Source organism: Sturnira hondurensis, unplaced genomic scaffold (assembly GCF_014824575.4).
Source record: "Sturnira hondurensis isolate 20B ecotype Veracruz unplaced genomic scaffold, ASM1482457v3 Scaffold0001872, whole genome shotgun sequence".
Classification (NCBI taxonomy): Eukaryota; Metazoa; Chordata; class Mammalia; order Chiroptera; family Phyllostomidae; genus Sturnira; species Sturnira hondurensis.
In genome coordinates this window covers 3,964,925-3,983,460 of record NW_028074503.1, presented here as the reverse complement: position 1 = coordinate 3,983,460, position 18,536 = coordinate 3,964,925, and the positions used below count along the sequence as shown (strand labels likewise).

General features: G+C 43.1%; 1 protein-coding gene across 6 annotated transcripts in view; it reads left to right on the top strand.

Annotated features, from left to right (window-relative positions):
• The window catches only part of OSBPL1A (oxysterol binding protein like 1A), a 213,414-nt gene that overhangs the window by 177,171 nt on the left and 17,707 nt on the right, over positions 1–18,536 (top strand). For all 6 annotated transcript variants that reach the window (XM_037032020.1, XM_037032009.1, XM_037032029.1 and 3 more), the window contains one exon: positions 2,115–2,190. In XM_037032020.1, the coding sequence (XP_036887915.1) occupies positions 2,115–2,190 (76 nt within the window). The remainder of the gene's footprint in view (positions 1–2,114; positions 2,191–18,536) is intronic.

Here is an 18,536-nt window from a genome sequence, read left to right as displayed (position 1 = left end):
CCCCACACCTTTCATTTCTTTAGTTTATTCCTGACTACACATTTCTTTCAGCCATTACTTGACCTGTTTCCCAGACATCTTTGCCTAGCCTCTGTAAGCCCTGCTGAGTGGAGATGTTAAGATTCCTTTTTAAAGTGGCGTGTGGGTCTGCATTCCGTCTCTGCTCTGGCCACTGCAGGGCTGCCCTCAGCGATGTGCTGGCTGCTCCTCTCCCTGAGGTTGCACCTGCTTTCTTGGCAGCCTCGTCATGCTGTTGACTCGGACTGCGGTCAGCAGCCCTGAGGTCATTCACCGTGCCGCGACTTCTGCATTTTGTACTTGTCCCCTCTGCTGGCATTTCTCTGGCTACTTCTGGTCAGTGTATTGCACACAACTAGGGTTTGAGCTTGGCTCTGCGTGTCCTGCACGAGGAAACAGTGTAGGCTGTGTGACAGCCTTCACCTTTCATAGTCCCTCATACTTCTGCTTTCTGGTTGCGTGCTAAAATGTGTGATTAATGTTGCGTGTAATCTGGCCTCCTTGCAAACTAGCAATTACTGCATTTTCATAAAACACCACAGAGAGTTGTGGGCATAAAAGTGAGTATAGGGTATTCTTGGCTGGCAGTTCTGTGATGATTTCTAAATTGAGAATAAGAATAAAGATTGAATGTCCCTTCTGCTTTCCTGCTTTCATAATATTTCTTGCTTTTCTTGACCTTCTACTGTTCTTGCCTTTAATCAGAAGACATTTAATGTATGTATTTGTTGGGGGGAATTAAAGCTCCTCATTTAGTCTTGCAAATATTCTTGAGCTCACAACTTCCCAGGTATATGTTACATTTCTGACTTTCATAAACAGGAGATGAAAACCCCAGCTTATATGCATCTCCAAAACTGCATTACATGTGCGAATGGGAGATAATGGCCAGGATGCCATCCCTGGGTGCCATTGTCCGTGCCACAGAGATTGATAGCCCTGGATTGGGGAAATGTGACTTAAATACCATCTGCGGCCACTTACCGAGCAGATTGCTTAGATGACAGACCTGCCAAATGAGCAGTGTGTGTTCCTAAAAAAGAAAAAGTCATCAGAAGAATTTTACTGTGGAGGATTTTAAAATATTATTTATTTCAAACCTTAAAATTGTATTATCTCCTATAACTCAAATTCATCAGTTTAGCTTGTAGAGGTTTTCTTAGAAGAGAGATTTGTTTAGCATTTCCTGTCATTTTAGTTAGGCGGATGTCCGTCAAATGACAGCTGGAACCGGCCTCCCTGCAGTAACCTAAGGTGCAGTGGAGAGTGCATCACCTTAACGGAGTTTTAGAAAACTGCCTTGGTACCTCTCCCCGCTCCCCTCGGGTGTGCTGCCCCTGGGGTCTGTGGAAGTTGGTGGCTTCCTGCTGGTCATACCGGCCTCCGGGTGCCCGAGCCCAGACATGTTGCTCATTGAAGCCACAGGGTCTGTGCCTCAATGGCCACCATCCTCTGTCTGCCTCCAAACTCCCGCAAAGGCTTTGAAAAGGCTCCTGCTGTAGAGGTTAATTTGTAAAGGGGCGTTCCACTGTTTATAGAGTTGCTAAATTTTGTTCAATGTCAGTGTCTTTCGGAAAGTCCTAATGTGATACGTGATGCGGGACCTAAATTTTATTTTGACTTGTATAGTTTGTTTGTATTTTCCTGTTTAATTTCTTTAAGACAGTAAACGAGGCTTTGTGATGGCCTTTTTTTTTCACTTAGTAAAACAGTTCTTTAAGTATCAGAATATGGTAGGTGTGTTTTGAAGCAGACAACGGTCCGATGGGCCAGCACGTGAAAGGACAGCGTCCCTCCAAGGTGGTCCAGGCAGCTGGACACCAGCTGGAGAGACCGGGGTGGGTTCAGGTCATAGCCTCAGGAAACGCGTGGGGCCGAACGGTCTGCCCTGAAACTGCGCAGGGGCCACAGTAGCAGTGAACAGGCATACAGCCCCAGACTGACCTGTCTGGCCCTGTCTGTGATGCACGTTTTTAAGGTATGTGCTTTCGTGCCTGTGGCTCTCATATTAATGACGCTACCCTTTTCTTCTTAATGTCAATAGCTTAAATTAAATATTTATTTTTCTCTTCTTCTTTCTCTTTTTTTTTTTTCAGAACGAGCTTGCCCTCACCTATGTTTTCCAGAAATGACTTCAGTATCTGGAGTATCCTCAGAAAATGTATTGGAATGGTAAATTAACTGTCAATTTTATATGTAACGTTAAGCAGATACACGCTTCATTGTATGTCCTCTGGAAGAGAATCTTAGTGTTGGCATAAAAATGATGCCCAGCAATGATTAGGGGAACTTTTGAGAATCAAAAATTGAGAAGAGTCTTATCAGGTTTTCCTGCCAGACTATGAACCGATCTTTATGCCATTTAGTGTGACTTTAATTGGACTTCTCATTGTAAGGTAGCAGGAAAAGAAAACGATCACACTTGTATTTCCCCATCCAGTGACCCAGGATTTTGCTCAGAGAATGGACTCCCCACCATGTAGAGTATACGTTCACTTAGATTTCTGTGCACAGAGCAAGTTTTTGCACTTTGAGTTTGTACTGTGGTATATTACCCAATAGGTCCCTGGAATACATTTCTACTTAGCAACCTGTGCAGGTGGAGCTGATCCAGGGGGCAGGGCAGCAGATGGCAAGATTTACTATTATGTAAATCCCTGGATTCCCTTTGAAATAGTCATCAACTTTCAGTCAGTCAGGCTAGAGTTCTGAGTCGAGTTCTCATAATTCTTCTATCATGACCCTTAATTAACCAGAATGATGAAAATTTAAACATAGTCCTGAGCTGTTAAAGAATCTGCCTGCCTGCACGTTACCTTCTGAAATTTACAGTTTAGTGTGCAACCCGAGTCGCTCAAGGAGCTCTCCTGCACGGAGAAGGACAACGCTCCAAACACTTCCGCTCTGATACTAGAAGTCCTTCCAACTGGTGATGTGCCCACGTGGGCATTTTTCTAATGTCCTTGCTCTCCTCTTGCGGTAATGTCATGAGACTTCCTAGATGTAATTTCCAAGGAGTTAATCCCAGAAACATTCACTCTGAGCAAGTATTTTTCGATCCTACTGCATGAAGAGTGATTCACCTAAAAACCCTGTAGCAGGGTGATGCGGCCCCTCGTGTCTGTGAGGCCCTGAGTGAGCTGCCACACCTCCCAGAGTGGCATGCCCTCCTGTGTGTAATTAGGAGACTAATCTGCACCTTATTGGTCTATTGAGCGATTGAAAAAGTCATTGATGTAAAATGTCTAGGATAGCCCTGGTTTAACGGAGTGCTACATATTATTATTGACAGTTAGTCTCACCTGAGAATGAGAAGACCTAGGGCTCCAATCCTGTTTCACTGTGTGAAGATTGATCCCGACAAACCAAATGCCCATGCTCTTAAATAACATATTAAGTATACATGGTAGTCTCTTTGGAACTGAAATTTTCAGGACAAAAATTAATATTTATTTATATTCCTAAGTCAGTATTTTCAAAACCTTAGTAAACATTCACTGTTGCGATCCAGGATCCAAATGCATGTGTGCACTTAAATTAAAACCAGTTTCACTGGTTTTAATTTAGAATAATAGTATAATAAAGAATACTTATTATTATAACACATGATATTTCCTATTGTATTAAGTTAATGGATTCCAGTTCATGAAATTGATTTGGCAACCTGCTGAGGGATGAAACCCACAGTTCCCATAGAGTTGGTACCACATCTGTCAAAGGTCACTTGGTCAGCAGGGTTGGTGTGAAAACCTCAGGTGTGGTTTAGTCATGCTGGCCATTGTGGGAAGCACTTGCGTGAGTCTGTCTCCTGCCATCTCTCATTTCACTGAGTGTCCGGTTTAATGGGGGGAACATGAGTTTGTTCAGACTAGTAACCAGCATCTGTCTAAATGGAGACCATTCTTTTAATGGTTGGGAAATTGTTATGCTGGTTCATTCCTGCTGCTATGCTTTGAAAGGTACTCTTTTTTCTAGAAGAATGGTTTTACTTTTATTTGTAGGTGCAGGTATATTTATGCAAATAAATGTATATGCTGAGTCATAAAATAAAGCCAATAAAAGCAAAGCTATTTGGATTGAAAGGTTACCACAGACTATTTTGAAACCCATCTACGTACAGAACTGACTGAATAAAATCACAGAGAAAGAGCTACAGGGGAAATTATGTTTTTGGAAAGTACTCTCTGCTGAGGTTTTATCAAAGACTAATGTTCTAGAGGAATACTTATTCTTGTGGATTGAAAGGAAGTTGCCTGTCTTTTGGGAGGATCATTCTCTGGACACTCCGTCACACGATACCTTCTCACAGGCAGCGGCAACACTCAGGTGTAAGTGTTAGCAACTGAGATTTCAAGTACAGAGTCTCTTGAAAATGAATTCAAATTAAAGTAAACTTTTAAAACTAATTTTTAATATTGACTCTTCTAATATCTGTCTCCCTCCATCCCCGAAAAGAAAATAGGTCAAACTTGGAAAATAATAGCAATCATAGTTTTTTAAACATATTTTATTGATTATGCTATTACACTTGTCCCAATTTTTTCTCCTCTGCCCCCTCCGCCTGGTATCCCCATTCCTTCCAGCAGTCCCCCCTTTAGTTCATGGTCATGGGTCATGCATATTAAGTTCTTTGGCTTCTCCATTTCTTATACTGTACTTTATATCCCCTATTTTGTACCTACCAATTTGTATTTATTAACCCTGCACTTTTTCCCCCATTCTCCTGCTTCCTCCTCCCAGCTGATAGTCCTGCAGGTGATCTCCATTCCTATGATTCTGTACCTGTTCTGCTTGGTTACTTAGTTTGTTTTTTAGGTGCACTTGTTGATGATTGCGCATTTGTTGCCATTTTAATGTTCATAGTTTTGATCATCTTCTTTTTTCTTACATAGTCCCTTTAATATTTCACATAATAATGGCTTGGTGATGATGAATTCCTTTAGTTTTACCTTGTCTGGGAAGCACTTTATCTGCCCTTCCATTCTAAATGATAGCTTTGGTGGGTAAAGTAGGTTGTAAATCCTTGCTTTTTATCACTTTCAATACTTCTTGCCAATACCTTCAGGCCTGCAAAATTTCTTTTGAGAAATCAGCTGATAACCTTATGGGAACTCCTCTGTAGGTAATTCTCTGCTTTTCTCTTGCTGCTTTTAAGATTCTTTATTATTAACCTTTGGCATTTTAATTATGATGTGTCTTGTTGTGGTCTTCTTGAGGTCCAACTTGTTTGGGATTCTCTGTGCTTTCTGGACTTGTATGTCTATTTACTTCACCAAATTAGGGAAATTCTCCTTTATTATTGTTTAAAATAAGTTTTCAATTTCTTGCTCTTCCTCTTCACCTTCTGGCACTGCTATGATTCAGATGTTGGTACATTTGGAGATGTCCCACAGGCTCCTTAGTCTATCCTCTTTTTTAAAAATTATTTTTTCTTCTTGTTTTTCTGCTTGAATGCTTTCATCATTTCTTTCTTATGTTCCAAATCGTTGATTTGATTCTTGGCTTCATTCCCTGCACTGCTAGTTCCCTGTGGATTTTTCTTTATTTCACTTAATGCAACCTTCATTTCTGCCTAGCTCTTTTTTCGCTGTTGCAGTGCCCGGTGAGTTCTTTGAGCAGCCTGATAACCAATGTTTTGAACTCTACATCTGATAGGTTGCTTATCTGCATTTCATTTAGTTCCTTTTCTGGAGTTTTGTTCTGTTTTTTTCATCTGGACCATATTCTCTCTTCAATCTCTCTTCAATCTGGCAGCCTCCCTGGGTTTGTTTCTGTGTATTAGGTGGAGTTGCTTTGACTCCCTGTCTTAGTAGTGTGGCCTGTTGTAGAAAAGGCCCCTGTAAACTGCGTGGGGTGGAACCTTAAGTAGTTGGCAGGGTGGGACCACTTGTGTAGGAGCGGGTTCGAGGAGGGGACAGTGCTGCTGCCTGGCCTCTGGAGATTGCCAGAGAGGAAGCTGTCTTCCCAGCCAGTGCCCCCTTGCTAGTCACTTCACTTTCTCCTCTTCTCCCTGTACGCCACTGGGACCCTTCCAGGTATTGCCCTGGTCCTGAATCCCAGAGCAGGCGTGCCTGAGTGAGTCCTAGCTCCATTGTGGGCCCTTTTGGAGAAGTCTCTTGAGAAACCCACAGTTTCTTCTGCCACCCAAACTCCCACTGGTTTTTGAAGCCAGAAGTTATGGGGATTTATCTTCCTGGCACTGGACCCTGGGCTGGGTGGTCCGGTCTGGGGCTGGGATCCTTCACTCGCAAGGTATCCCTCCTGATTTTTATCTACGCACGTGAATATGGGACTGCCCCTTCTACCACCCCTCCTGCCAGTCTGGATGAATGTGGCTTCTTTAAATCCTTGGTTTACTGGACTTCCATACGGCTCGATTTTCTGGTGAATCTGGGTGAAATGTTTTGTAATCTAGTTGTAATTTTTGCTATAGATGTGCCTGGAGGCGAAGCCAGTACTCAGTTTTAGTTGCCCTTAAATTCGAACTGAGGGCGCTTTGAAAAATCCCTTGTTGCCCTTCCTATTAGAATCAACAGTCCAAACACTCCACTTAGGTACTTGGTGTGTGGGTAAATCTTAGTTACGAGAGTGCAGTACACCTTTCAGCTAGCTCTTTCTCTAACTTCAGATTTCTGGTGTCTTAATTTCATAATATGTCTTAAATGTAGTGGAAGACACTGGATATATTGACCCATAGCTTTTCATGATACCTCTGTGGATAGGAGGAGCATATCAGATCAGAGTGGACAGGGAGCAGTCTTGCAGGTAGAAACCTCACGATTCTATATTGAACTGGAATCCGGTCCCACCTTTTTCTAAAATTAGTGCTTCTCCTTTATGATGACATAGTTTGATGACATAGTATCATTATTCAAAATACATGGCTTTTAAGAACACATGATAGATGCTTATCTTGCCAGGTATGTTTTAGGTATAATTTTATATATATATTTTAAAGATTTTATTCATTTTTAGACAGAGGGGAAGGGAGGGAGAAAGAGAAACATCAATGTGTGGTGCCTGTCATGCACCCCCTACTAGGGACCTGGGGAGCAACCCAGGCATGTGTCCTGACTGGGAATAAAACTGGCAACACTTTGGTTCCCAAGCCGGTGCTCAATCCAGTGAGCCACACCAGCCAGGGCTAATTTCGTCTTAATCAGAGCATTTTTCCAGGCACTTGTCATCCTGGACCTCATTTCCCTGCAGCACCTTCCCAGCCAGGCTCACCTGGCCCCCATCCTCCACGCCCACATACATGCACTTTGCTTTGCTTTTTTCTGAGAAGACTATAGAAACTTAGATTTCTAAACTAAGGACAGCTGGCCTGTTTTCTCCCAGTCTGTTTAGGGCAGGATTATGTTACTAGATCTTGGATTATATTACATGAAATGAATGCTTTACATAACTGGAATTCAATGCTAATCTGTCTATGATTGAAGCTTTTACTAAACAGATTCCCAGCTCAGAACTAATACTATATTGATACTGGTTAGTAGTTCGAAACCTTTATTTCTTATTTCCTCACTCTTTTTTCTTGATGGACTCTAATCTCATAATCCCACTGTCCTGTGTTTCCCCTGTTTTCTTCCTCCTCGCCACTCTCCTTCCTTTAGGATTTCTTAGCAAGACTCGCCCAGGGGTTAGGCCACTTTGGAAACTGAGCCAGCACCAGGTGAGACAAGAGAGGCACCTAGGTGCAAAATTGGAGAAAACAGTTGCACCCTGGGCCATGCAAGTTCCGACCTGTGCTTGCTAAGTTCCTTAGAGTCACAGAATGTAGTGCTGAATCATTATAAGAAATGAAATTAAAGTCAAAATGTTACCACTCTTGTAAAGATTTCCAGTGGAATCAAATACCAATGAAGTTTGTATACAAGTGCAAACCTTTCTCTAAGAGTTGAAAAGTTTAAGTTTCATTTGCTTCTTTAGCAGATATGTCCATTCTGTGTTGGCCATAGAATGTTATCCTAACTTACCATGCCTTTTGCCATGTATAATGCACACATTTTTGCCCAAATTTTTAAGGGAGAAATAAGGATGGGCATTGTATACATGGCTAGAAGTAAATCTGTATCTATGTAAATGTTTTTAATTATTTTAGTTATGCGTATGGGTTATAACTAGAAAGCAATAACGATATCTGTATACAAAAGAATACCCTGGAATATGATCATCGGTTTTGCTTCTAAATATAAATAAATAAATTGAATTAAAAAATTGAAATGAGCCCTGGCTGGTGTAGCTCAGTGGACTGAGCGCGGGCCTGCAAACCACATGATCGCGGTTCGATTCCCAGTCAGGGCACATGCCTGGGTTGCAGGCCAGTTCCCAGCAGGGGACGCACAGGAGGCAACCATACATTGATATTTCTCTCCTTCTCTCCTTCCCTTCCCCTCTAAGAAAAATAAATAAAATATTTTTAAAAAAATTGAAATGAGCCCTGGCTGGAGTGGCTCAGTGGATGGAGCACCGGCCTTGGAAACAAAGGGTCACTGGTTCAATTCCGAGTCAGGGCACGTGCCTGGGTGTGGGCATCCCCAGTAGGGGGCACTCAGGAGGCGACCACACATCGATGTTTCTCTCCTCCTATTCTCCCTCTTTCCTTCTCTCTAAAAATAAATAAAATATGTGTATTTTTAAAAAGTTAAAAATAAATAAAAATAAATTGAAATGAAAGATTTTTTAATTGAAAGTTTGGATCAAAAACATGGGTGTGTATATTGCATGGCAAAATACAGTAATTTTTTTCTTTGAAGGTCTTATTAATTAATTACTCTATTATACTTTACTATCACAAAAGTACACATAAAACTTAAAAAATTTTAAATTTATATCCTGTGACCATAAGAATTTAGTAGTAAAGTTTCTTTGCATCAAGTTATTTTTATAAATATTAATATATGAGTGATCAAAATAACAAACATTACAGAATTTATGAAAATACCTACATAAAAGGTAAAATGGCTCTGATCGGTGTGACTTGGTTAGTTCAAGCAACATGCAGTACAGCAAAAGGTTGCAGGTTTGATTCCCAGTCAGGGCACATACCTAGGTTGCAGGTTTGATCCCCAGTTGGGAGCAGAGTGTATTCGGGAGGCAACCAATAGGTGTTTCTCATGTGGACGTTCCCTGCCCCGCCTCCCTCTCTCCCTCCCCCTTCCTTTTTCTTTAAAGGTAATGAAAAAAATGTCCTCAGGTGATGATTTTAAAAAATGGATTTTTTTCTTTTGGGTTTAGATGTCTGAGAATGAATGTCACCAATTGATAAAAAGAGACAGGATTTTCAGTAACTGTTATGTTCTTATTTAATAGATTGAGGGATTGAAAAAGCTTGCTCATATTAATAGACAGATGGGAGTAGGAGTTCTATGTTTTTATGTAGAAATATTCAGTTCTTTGACTCTGTTCCATCTATATGCCCCAAATCAGTATATTGTCAAAGATAAATTTCTATGATCCATGAAAGGTTTTCTTAGGCTCCGCCGAGAAAGAAATGCCAATCAGCCTTAAAATAGGCAATAAAGAGCTTTATTGGGGTTTTGCGCACCCAGGTGAGATTCTCCCAGTCTGCAGGATGAGGCTGGGAGAAGTCACGCCCAAGCAGGGAATGTAGTGGGGTTTTATTTTCGTTGACTCCCCGTGGGAGCTGGGGATTGGTGCCCTCTGAACGAAGAAGCAATACGGCATTGGTGGTCTCTTCCTGGGACTCAGGTTACTGTGAGGATGTCCGTCTTGACAGGAGGAGCTTCCTCCTATCCCCGCCCACCCTAACAATCCAGAAGCTGACAACTTTACCAGGACTCCCTTAGCGTTACTGAAAACAAAAATTTGGAAAACCCTTCCCGGATCCTAAGCTGTGCCCCAAGTTCCTTCCCGTCCCAAATCCCATCCACTGGGAAATGGCGGCAGCTCAGTCTCGGGGCAGAAGAAGCGTCACCAGGGCTCCCACCTCGACCCATTCACTGCTCCCTCTCACTCAGATGCACCTGCAGTGCTGACAAGGGGCTGACAAAACTGAAGTATCAAATGCAAAACACCCTTGCCAATATAATATTTTTAATGAGATGCTTTTATTTTAGCAGGGGATTTAAAATTTTCCCCTAAAAATTTCAGATTTAGCTCCTTCACTTGGTACAGAATCCCTGCCACATAACTGCAGGGCCAGACCTCACCCAGATGTAACCCAGGTCAACTGTCAGGAGTGTGATGGTATTTTGGGATTCAGATAAGCGTGTTGTGTCACTGTGACAACTGCCTGATTCTTGAATTTTAAATGTAAGATAGTAGAGATCTAGATAATTTTGGAGCTTTGTCAATTCTGGTGCATTATGTACTGACTTGAGCGATGGGAGGCAGCAGAAGCAGAAAGTGGTTAAACAAAATGTAGCATCTGTACTACCTCACTCAGCAGTGGTCTGAAATCAGAGTACGCCACGTGGGAGAGATGGCTGGGAGACCCTGGTTTTAAAGTCAGATCTTTCCCTCACTGGACCAGGGAAGGCCACGAGCCCTCAGAGATTGTTAATAGTGCCTTGGTTAAAAGAGGTTTCACAGATGCTGGTACTGTTCGTTCTTTTTCTTTTTAAGTGGCATTTTATTTATTTTTAGAGGGAGGGGAAGAGAGGGAGAAAGAGAAGGAGGGAAACATCAACCTGTGGTTGCCCTTTGTGCACCCCCTACTGGGGACCTGGCCCGCAACCCAGGCATGTGCTCCAACGGGGAATCGAACCAGGGCCGCAGGCCAGCACTCCCATTCAGCCATACCAGCACTGTATTTCTTTTTAAATTAGATTTTATTTATTTATTTTTAGAGAGGGGGGAAGGGAAGGAGAAATAGAGAGAAAGAAACATCAATGTGTGGTTGCACTTCATGCACGCCCCCACTGGGGACCTGGCCCACAACCCAGGCATGTGCCCTGACAGGGACTCGAACTGACAATCATATGTTTCACAGGCCTGTGCTCAATCCCTGAGCTATACCAGCTGGGACTCTGGTACTATATTTCTAAACCTCCCTTTATTTGGTGCCCTGGAGAATTTTACACTTCAGGGCATGAATACTATGCTATGATTCAGAATGGTGCAAGGCATTTTTTTTAAGTGGTAGATGGGCATTTGTAAAAAGAAAAGTGGGGAAAAGGTACATCATGACACTTTTAGCACAGGTGCATTCTTGGGCTTGTCAGCTTCTAGGTGAGGGTGTTGCAGAAGAGCAGTTGGGGGTTGGGACCACACTGCCAGCCAACACCCTCCAGGCAAAATTCCAGAGGCAGAGGTTTGGTGATAAAGGAAAGGCGTCTTTATTCAAAAGCTTCACAATTTTGGAATAACAGCTTTCCACAAGCATTTCTCACTTAAGCCTATCAATTAAGGCTAGACTCTTTAAAACCTGAGTTCTCCTGTCATTCCTCATTAGTTTTAATTATCTAATTTCTATAGGGTTAGTTTACAAACTAAAAACAACATAAGGTGCAAAAGCTACACAATTTTGGAAGAATGCCAGGCTTCTGCCTCAGAGCCCCTCCCGCTAGAACACCCAAAGAGGAATAATCCCGCCGCCCTCTGCTAGGCCAGCCCATCCTAGGCTGTGCCGGGAGTTCCTTCCATCCAAAATATCATCTGTTGAGAAATGCAGGCATCTAGCTGCCCCAAGGTCATCCTTGAGGCATCCTTGAGGAAAAGAGCCCTAGCTCAAGTGCTGCTCAAATCTTTCCCTGGGCTCTGGAGGCATCAGCTTCTCAGCCAATCCCGTTCTAGGCTGTTTATCATTGCCTTGGGCAAACTCCTCCTACAGCCCCCTCCCTACTTCTCCCCAGTGATCTGATCCCATCTCTGTCTAGAGGGCAGTGTGGAGGATGAGCATCTGGAGGCCTCATCCCTGCAGCATCTCAGCCCAGGACTCTTCCAGACAGTCTTTGGGTACTTTGATGACTTCCATCCAGCAAGCTTCCAGCCGGTGCCGCTGCTGTTGTCCTTCCACATTCCCAGCTGGCCAATGGCGGGCTTGAGCTAAATGCCTCCAGCTAGAGGGCTGGCACTGCCTTCCAGCGCCTGAAAGGAATACCTTTTTGTTTGCCTTCTTCCTCATAGTCTCTTTTTCTTTTCCTCCCTGTTTTTGTCACTGGCTGTACCAAGGTGTGGGTCATTTCACACACAAATGCACAGCCCTTTCCTGCTCCATAGTTTCTTCATTTTGGGGTCTGTATCTTCCCCTCTTACCCTTGGCACGTTCCCCGGGGCCAGTCTGGGAGAGCTGTGGAACTGGTGCGACTGGCAGCAGAAGGCATGAGGCCTCTTCAGACTGCTCTTGCAGAATGGTCCCAGGAGGACTGTCTTGTGATGCCTTAGTGTGACTGCTTTAGACAGATCAGTGGTATTCCGATGACAGGAACCTCATGCCATGATAAACTAGTCGATCATTGACATCTTATGAAAAGGGAGCAGACTGAGTAGCACAAGGTAGGAAAGAGACCTTTGGCCTTCTGCGGTCCACAAATGGAAGGATGACTTCACATCCTTGCTAGCTGTGGCATGTAGGGGAATTGTGGAGAAAGGATTCCTTGCCAGCTTCATCCTCCGGAAGGCACACTCAAGGAACAAGGCCAATGCTTGACCATCAGGGAAGAGCCTAGAAGCCTACTTAGCACTCGGTTCACACACCTGGGTGAGGACCCTGCCTGCAGGCTGGCTGCAGGAGACAGATGTCGCCTAAGACATAAGTTGAGTTTCTTTCTATAACCCAGATCTTAAAATATGTGCACATTTGGGCATTACAATACTAGACTTCATACATATAAAATATTTTCCATTTCTCTTGACATCAAACTTGGCCTTGCTTTTGAATTGTTTATATAGTCCTCAAGCGATCAAGCAGCCTTCTCTCTCTCTCTCTTTTTTTTGTCTTCTCAGTTTATCAGCTGATGAGCAGTCACAAATAAGAATTTCCTCAGTTTCATCATTGGTCGCCATTAATTTACATGGATAAATTTAAACTTTGCTTTTAGCTGGGTCACAAGGTAGAATTGCCTGGCATCAATATTTAATCTTCCAGCTGCCTGAATCTCTCAGTGGTGAAAGTATTCCAGCTAATGTTTCTTCCTGAAACTTGACCTTCATAATGTGCATTGTTGCTTTTCCTATTGATACACAATACTAATTAGTTGTGTACAACATCTAGTAAATGCAATACTAAAGTTGATTGTATAGGAAGTAAAAAAAAAAAAGGATCCATGAATTTCCAAGAGGGAACAAAATATAGTTGGTATCACTCAGTTTTTCACTACATATCCAGGGAACTGTAGATTTTTTTAATTAAACTAATTGTAAGATTATTTTAAAATAATTACAGACTAATAGAAGAAATAAGATTGCCAGTCCATTGCTATTTTTTAAAATAGCACGTTACACTCTTCTCGAGGTTGAAGTGGTTTTTGTGACAGTCTGGATCTATGTGCATAGATCTCTCGGGTCTTTCTCTTTCCCTCCTTTGTTATTTTGCCCAGGTGTGTACCCTTACTTTTCCCTGAAGGCTTACATTCCGAGTTACCAAAAAGACTGGAAGGTGTTTAAATTATTCTAGATTTCAGAATTGGATTTTAAAAGCCCTTTAGAATTTTTGGAGTTTTCCAAATGATTAAAAACTAATCTACCCACTGAAGTGATGGTCAAACCATGTCCTTCATGTCTGGGTCTCCAGAGTTCAGACCACATTCTCCATTGCCTTGCTGACTCATGTAACATCTAGCCAGATGGCTAGTAGACACTTCCCTGTCCCATTCTGCTTGTGTCATATATTTTCCCAGCAAAACATGTGAAGAATAGCAACATGCAAGAGGTGCTTTAGAGTTGAAAGACAGTCCCTAGGCCAGGATTCCTGTCCAGTCCTCCGTAATTAGGGAAGGACAAATGCCACATCACCCCCAACATGTTTCTCATTCCCTCAGTGAGCATTTTATGGTCCTTGTAATATTTTTTAGGGAAAAATGTCCAGAATCAATTTTATAGGTAAAATTCTTCATTTCTTTAAGAATAAATTTCTTAAATTTCTTTAAAACAGTCTCTACCTGTTATCGTGCTCAACAAGGTGAAATGCCGAATAAGCCAGAAGCAGCAGTTTGTGTCTCCCAGGGATGGGCTTGGGTCACCCCTGCTGTGGTCTGGGTGATTGGACAGCCAGCCAGCCAGCAGTGAGGACTTGCCAGCGGGAACTGCAGCGACCCCTCCTGGCTGGGCTGCTGCAGGAGCAGACATCCTTCCCATCACTCCCTTAGTAAAGTCAGAACTCAAAGGCCAGACTGCTCCAAGTAGTTTCTTTATAGCTCGGCTGCTCAGGCGACAGGGCGAAGCACCCCAACCTTTGAAGCCGCTTCCCTCCATGCAGTCTTGGAGAATGTGGCACTGTATTGTTAGTAGTGAGGAGAACACCTAACTTTTACTGCTCGCTTAACGTATGCCTGGCACTAGCCTAAATGTTTTTATATAAATTAATCTCATACTTACAAGCCCTGTGAAGGTACGTAATGAAATCCCCCTTTGGGGGAAAGGTGAGGGGCTTATTCATGACCACACAAGCAGTCAGAGTGAGGGGCATTTGATTTCAGAGCCCATTCCTTTTTGTTTCCAAAAAAATTTGTGGAAAATTCCATAAGGCATTAAGTTGGTTCCCTTACCTATTTTTTAATAGACGGCTCAGTGGCATCTAATACATTAACATTGTGCTGCTACCACCCCACCCTCCCCCCACAGAAGTCTTTTCATCTTGCAGAACTGAGGGTCTGTACCATTAGCTACTAACTCTCCATTACCCCCCCCCCCCACACTTGCTGTGCACAACCTACCCTTTTAACCCAAATGCTTCACTGTCCTTGGAACGTAGGACTGGACCAGCCTGAGCGCATTTTGCTGATCCACTTTTTCTATCATTCCACTCACACTTGGCTCTTCTCTTGTGTGTTTTATGACGAACAAGTAAATGTGTGCGTTGTTATCCCATTTCCGTGGTGCAGGATTAGTTTTCCTGTCTTTTCCTTTTACGAGGCTGAAAGTATTAGGTTTTGAAATATCTTGTTTTACCCCTGGTTGGAAAATCAATTAATGTTCACTTTAGGAAATTTGGAGAATACAGAAAAGCATAAAGAAGGTAGGGAAGATTATCTGTACTGCTAACTGCTACAGACAACGACTGAATTTTTTGGCGCTGTAAACTCCTAATACTTGTTTTTCTGTCTATAAATAATACTTTTCCTCATTTCGCTATGTGAACTATTGTGAATCATTAAACAAGAGGGTTTTGCCTTCCAGGAGTTTGCGCTCCAGTGAAGGGGGTAGGTAAGTGCGGTGCATTGTAGTAGATGATTGAATAAGGAATAAACCCTCTGCGTATTGGGAATATATAGGGGTATGTGGGGCAGGGGGCACTTGCCATGCACTCCTCTCTCCCTGGGGGATGAGGACGCACACAGATAAGGCAGGGATTCTGTCCCTCCCTTCAGGAACTGTATTACTGTGTAGCTAGCGAGATAAGCTGGCCAAGACACAACAACAGGTAACATAATCTGTTGGGCGGTCAAATGCTGAGTTCCGAGCCGCAGACTTTGGTACTCCAGGAGCTGGAAGAGGCAACATGCCAGTGGAGTAATGCTCCCGTGAACACAGAAGTACTGTTTCTTTGAGATAATGGTTGAATCTCCTTTGGGTATATACCCCAAAGTGGGATTGCCGGATCACATGGTGCTTTTATTTTTAATTTTTGAGGAAGCTCCAAATTGTCCTCCATAGTAGCTGGATCAGTTCACATCCCCACCAACAGTGCACAGGGGTTCTCCACCTCCTTGCCAGCTTTTACCTCTTTTCGTTTTGATACTAGATATCCTGACAAGTGTGGGTGATATCTCGCTGTGGTGTGCATTTGCCTGATGGTTAGTGGTGCTGAGGAGCTTTTTACGTACCTCTGTATGCCTTTGGAAAATTGTCTGTTCAGTTTCTCTGCCAGTTTTTCATTGGGTTGTTTTGTATTTCTTCTGTTGAGTTGTGTGAGTTCTTTGTATTTTTTTTATTAATCCTTCATCAGATACATAATTTACAAATATTTCTCCCATTCAGTCGGTTGCCATTTCACTTCATTGATGATTTCCTTTGCCGTGCACAAGCTTCTTGTCTGATAGAGTCCCGCTGGTTTATTTTTAGTTTGTTGCCTTCATTTTTGTTTTTGTTTTGTTTTTATATATTTTATTGATTATACCATTACGGTTGTTCTATTCCCCCCCTTCATTCCCCTCCACCCGCACACTCCCTCCCCCACCATTCTCCCCCCCTTAGTTTATAACCACGTATCTCAAGTTCTTTAGATTCTATATTTCCCCCACTATTCTCCCCCTCCCCCCTATCTATTTTCTACCTACTGTCTATGCTATTTTCTGTACCTTCTCCCCCCTTCTCCTGCTCCCACTCCCCTGTTGCTAACCCTCCATGTAATCATTCATTTCTATGGTTCCACTCCTGATCTAGCTGTCCTCTTGGTTTGCTTTTGTTTTAGGTGTGGTTGTTGATAACTAAGAGTTTGCTGTCCTTTCACTGTTCATATTTTTCATCTTCTTTTTCCTATATAAGTCCCTTTAGCATTTCATATAATAAGGGCTTGGTGATGATGAACTCCTTGAACTTGACCTTATCTGAGAAGCACTTTATCTGCCCTTCCATTCTAAATGAAAGTTTTGCTGGATAAAGCAATCTTGGCTGTAGGTCTTTGGATTTCATGACTTGGAATACTTCTTTCCAGCCCCTTCTTGTCTGTAAGGTCTCTTTTGAGAAATCAGCTGACAGTCTGATGGAAACTCCTTTGTAGGTGACTGTCCCCTTATCTCTTGCTGCTTCTAGGGTTCTCTCCTTCATTTAATCTTGGCTAATGTAATGATGATGTGCCTTGGTGTGTTCCTTCTTGGGTCCAACTTCTTTGGGACTCTCTGAGCTTCCTGGAAGTCTATTTCCTTTGCCAGACTGGGGAAGTTCTCCTTTATTATTTGTTCAAATAGGTTTTCCACTCGTGGCTGTTTCTTTCCCCCTTCTGGTACCCCTATAATCCAGATGTTGGAACATTTAAAGATGTCTTGGAGGTTCCTAAGCCTCTCCTCATTTTTTTGAATTCTCATTTCTTCATTCCTTTCTGGTTGGATGTTTCGTTCTTCCTTCTGGTCCACTCCATTGATTTGAGTCCCAGTTTCCTTTCCATCACTATTGGTTTCCTGGACATCTCCCTTCATTTCAATTAGTTTAGCTTTCATATGTTCCTCTAATTTGTGACTATAATCAACCAGTTCTGTGAGCATCCTGATAAACAGTGTCTCGAATTGTGCTTCTGAGAGGCTGGCAATTTCTCGGTCGCTGAGAGTTATGGGCTCTGGGCTTTGAGTTCTTCTTGCACCATCTTTTGGGCTGTTTGTGCCTGTTCCGTAGCAGGATCGGAGCCCTAAGGTGTTCACTAGCGCAGGGCAACTAAGTTGCTGGGTTGTGACGCTGTATGTGGGGGCGGGGTCAAAGAGGGACTATGGTGTTCTGTCTGCCGTCTGCCACCTGCCGCCGAGGCCCTCACCGGTGCCGCAGCTGCTGCCGTCACCGGGCCCACACGTTTCATCCCACTGCACGCGAGTGTGCCACCGCCGTCAGCCCTCGCACCCTGGGGCCTGCGTGGTCCGTCTCACTGTGCACGAATGTGCGCCCACGGTCAGTCTGCCCCGCACCCCAACTGGTTCCCGTCTGCCTGCGCGCCTGGGTCGGGGGCCCTGTCCTGCCCGACCCTGCTCACTGCTGGCTCCGCCCCTCTTACCGTCCCCGTTGAACGGTTAGATGTAGTCGGACTTCCGTATAATTCAATTTTCTGTCCTTTGGCTGTGTCTTTGTTCTCCAAACCTTTGTTGTATTCAAACTTGGTTGTGGGAGAAGGCACAGTGTTTCTACCTATGCCTCCATCTTGGCGGAAGTCCCTTCATTTTTGGTCTGAAGCTGAAATCGTTATCAGTAAGACTGATATGTTTTCTTCTTGGAGTTTTATAGTTTCAGTTATATGTTGAAGTCTTTAAATCCATTTTGAATTGATTTTTGTGTGTGGTATAAAATAGGGGTACAGTCTCATTCTTCTGCATGTGTCCATCCAGTTTTTTCAGTGCCATTTGTCAAAGAGACTGTTCTTTCCCCATTGCGTGTCCTTGGCTTTTTTGTCCAAAACGAACTGTCCATATATCCACGGATTTATTTCTGTGCTCTCTATTCTATCCCACTCATCCATGTATCTCTTTTTATGCCAATATCACACTGCTTTGATTACTGTTGCTTTGTAATACAGTCTGAAATTAGGAAATGTGAAAACCTTCAGCTTTGTTCCTTCTCCTCAATTGCTTTGGCCATTTGGGATCTTTTGTGGTTCCATACGAAATTTTAGTGTTGTTTTTCCCCTTTATGTGATAAATTAAAATTTAAATAGGGGTTGCATTGTATCTGTAAATCACTTTGCCTAGTGTGGA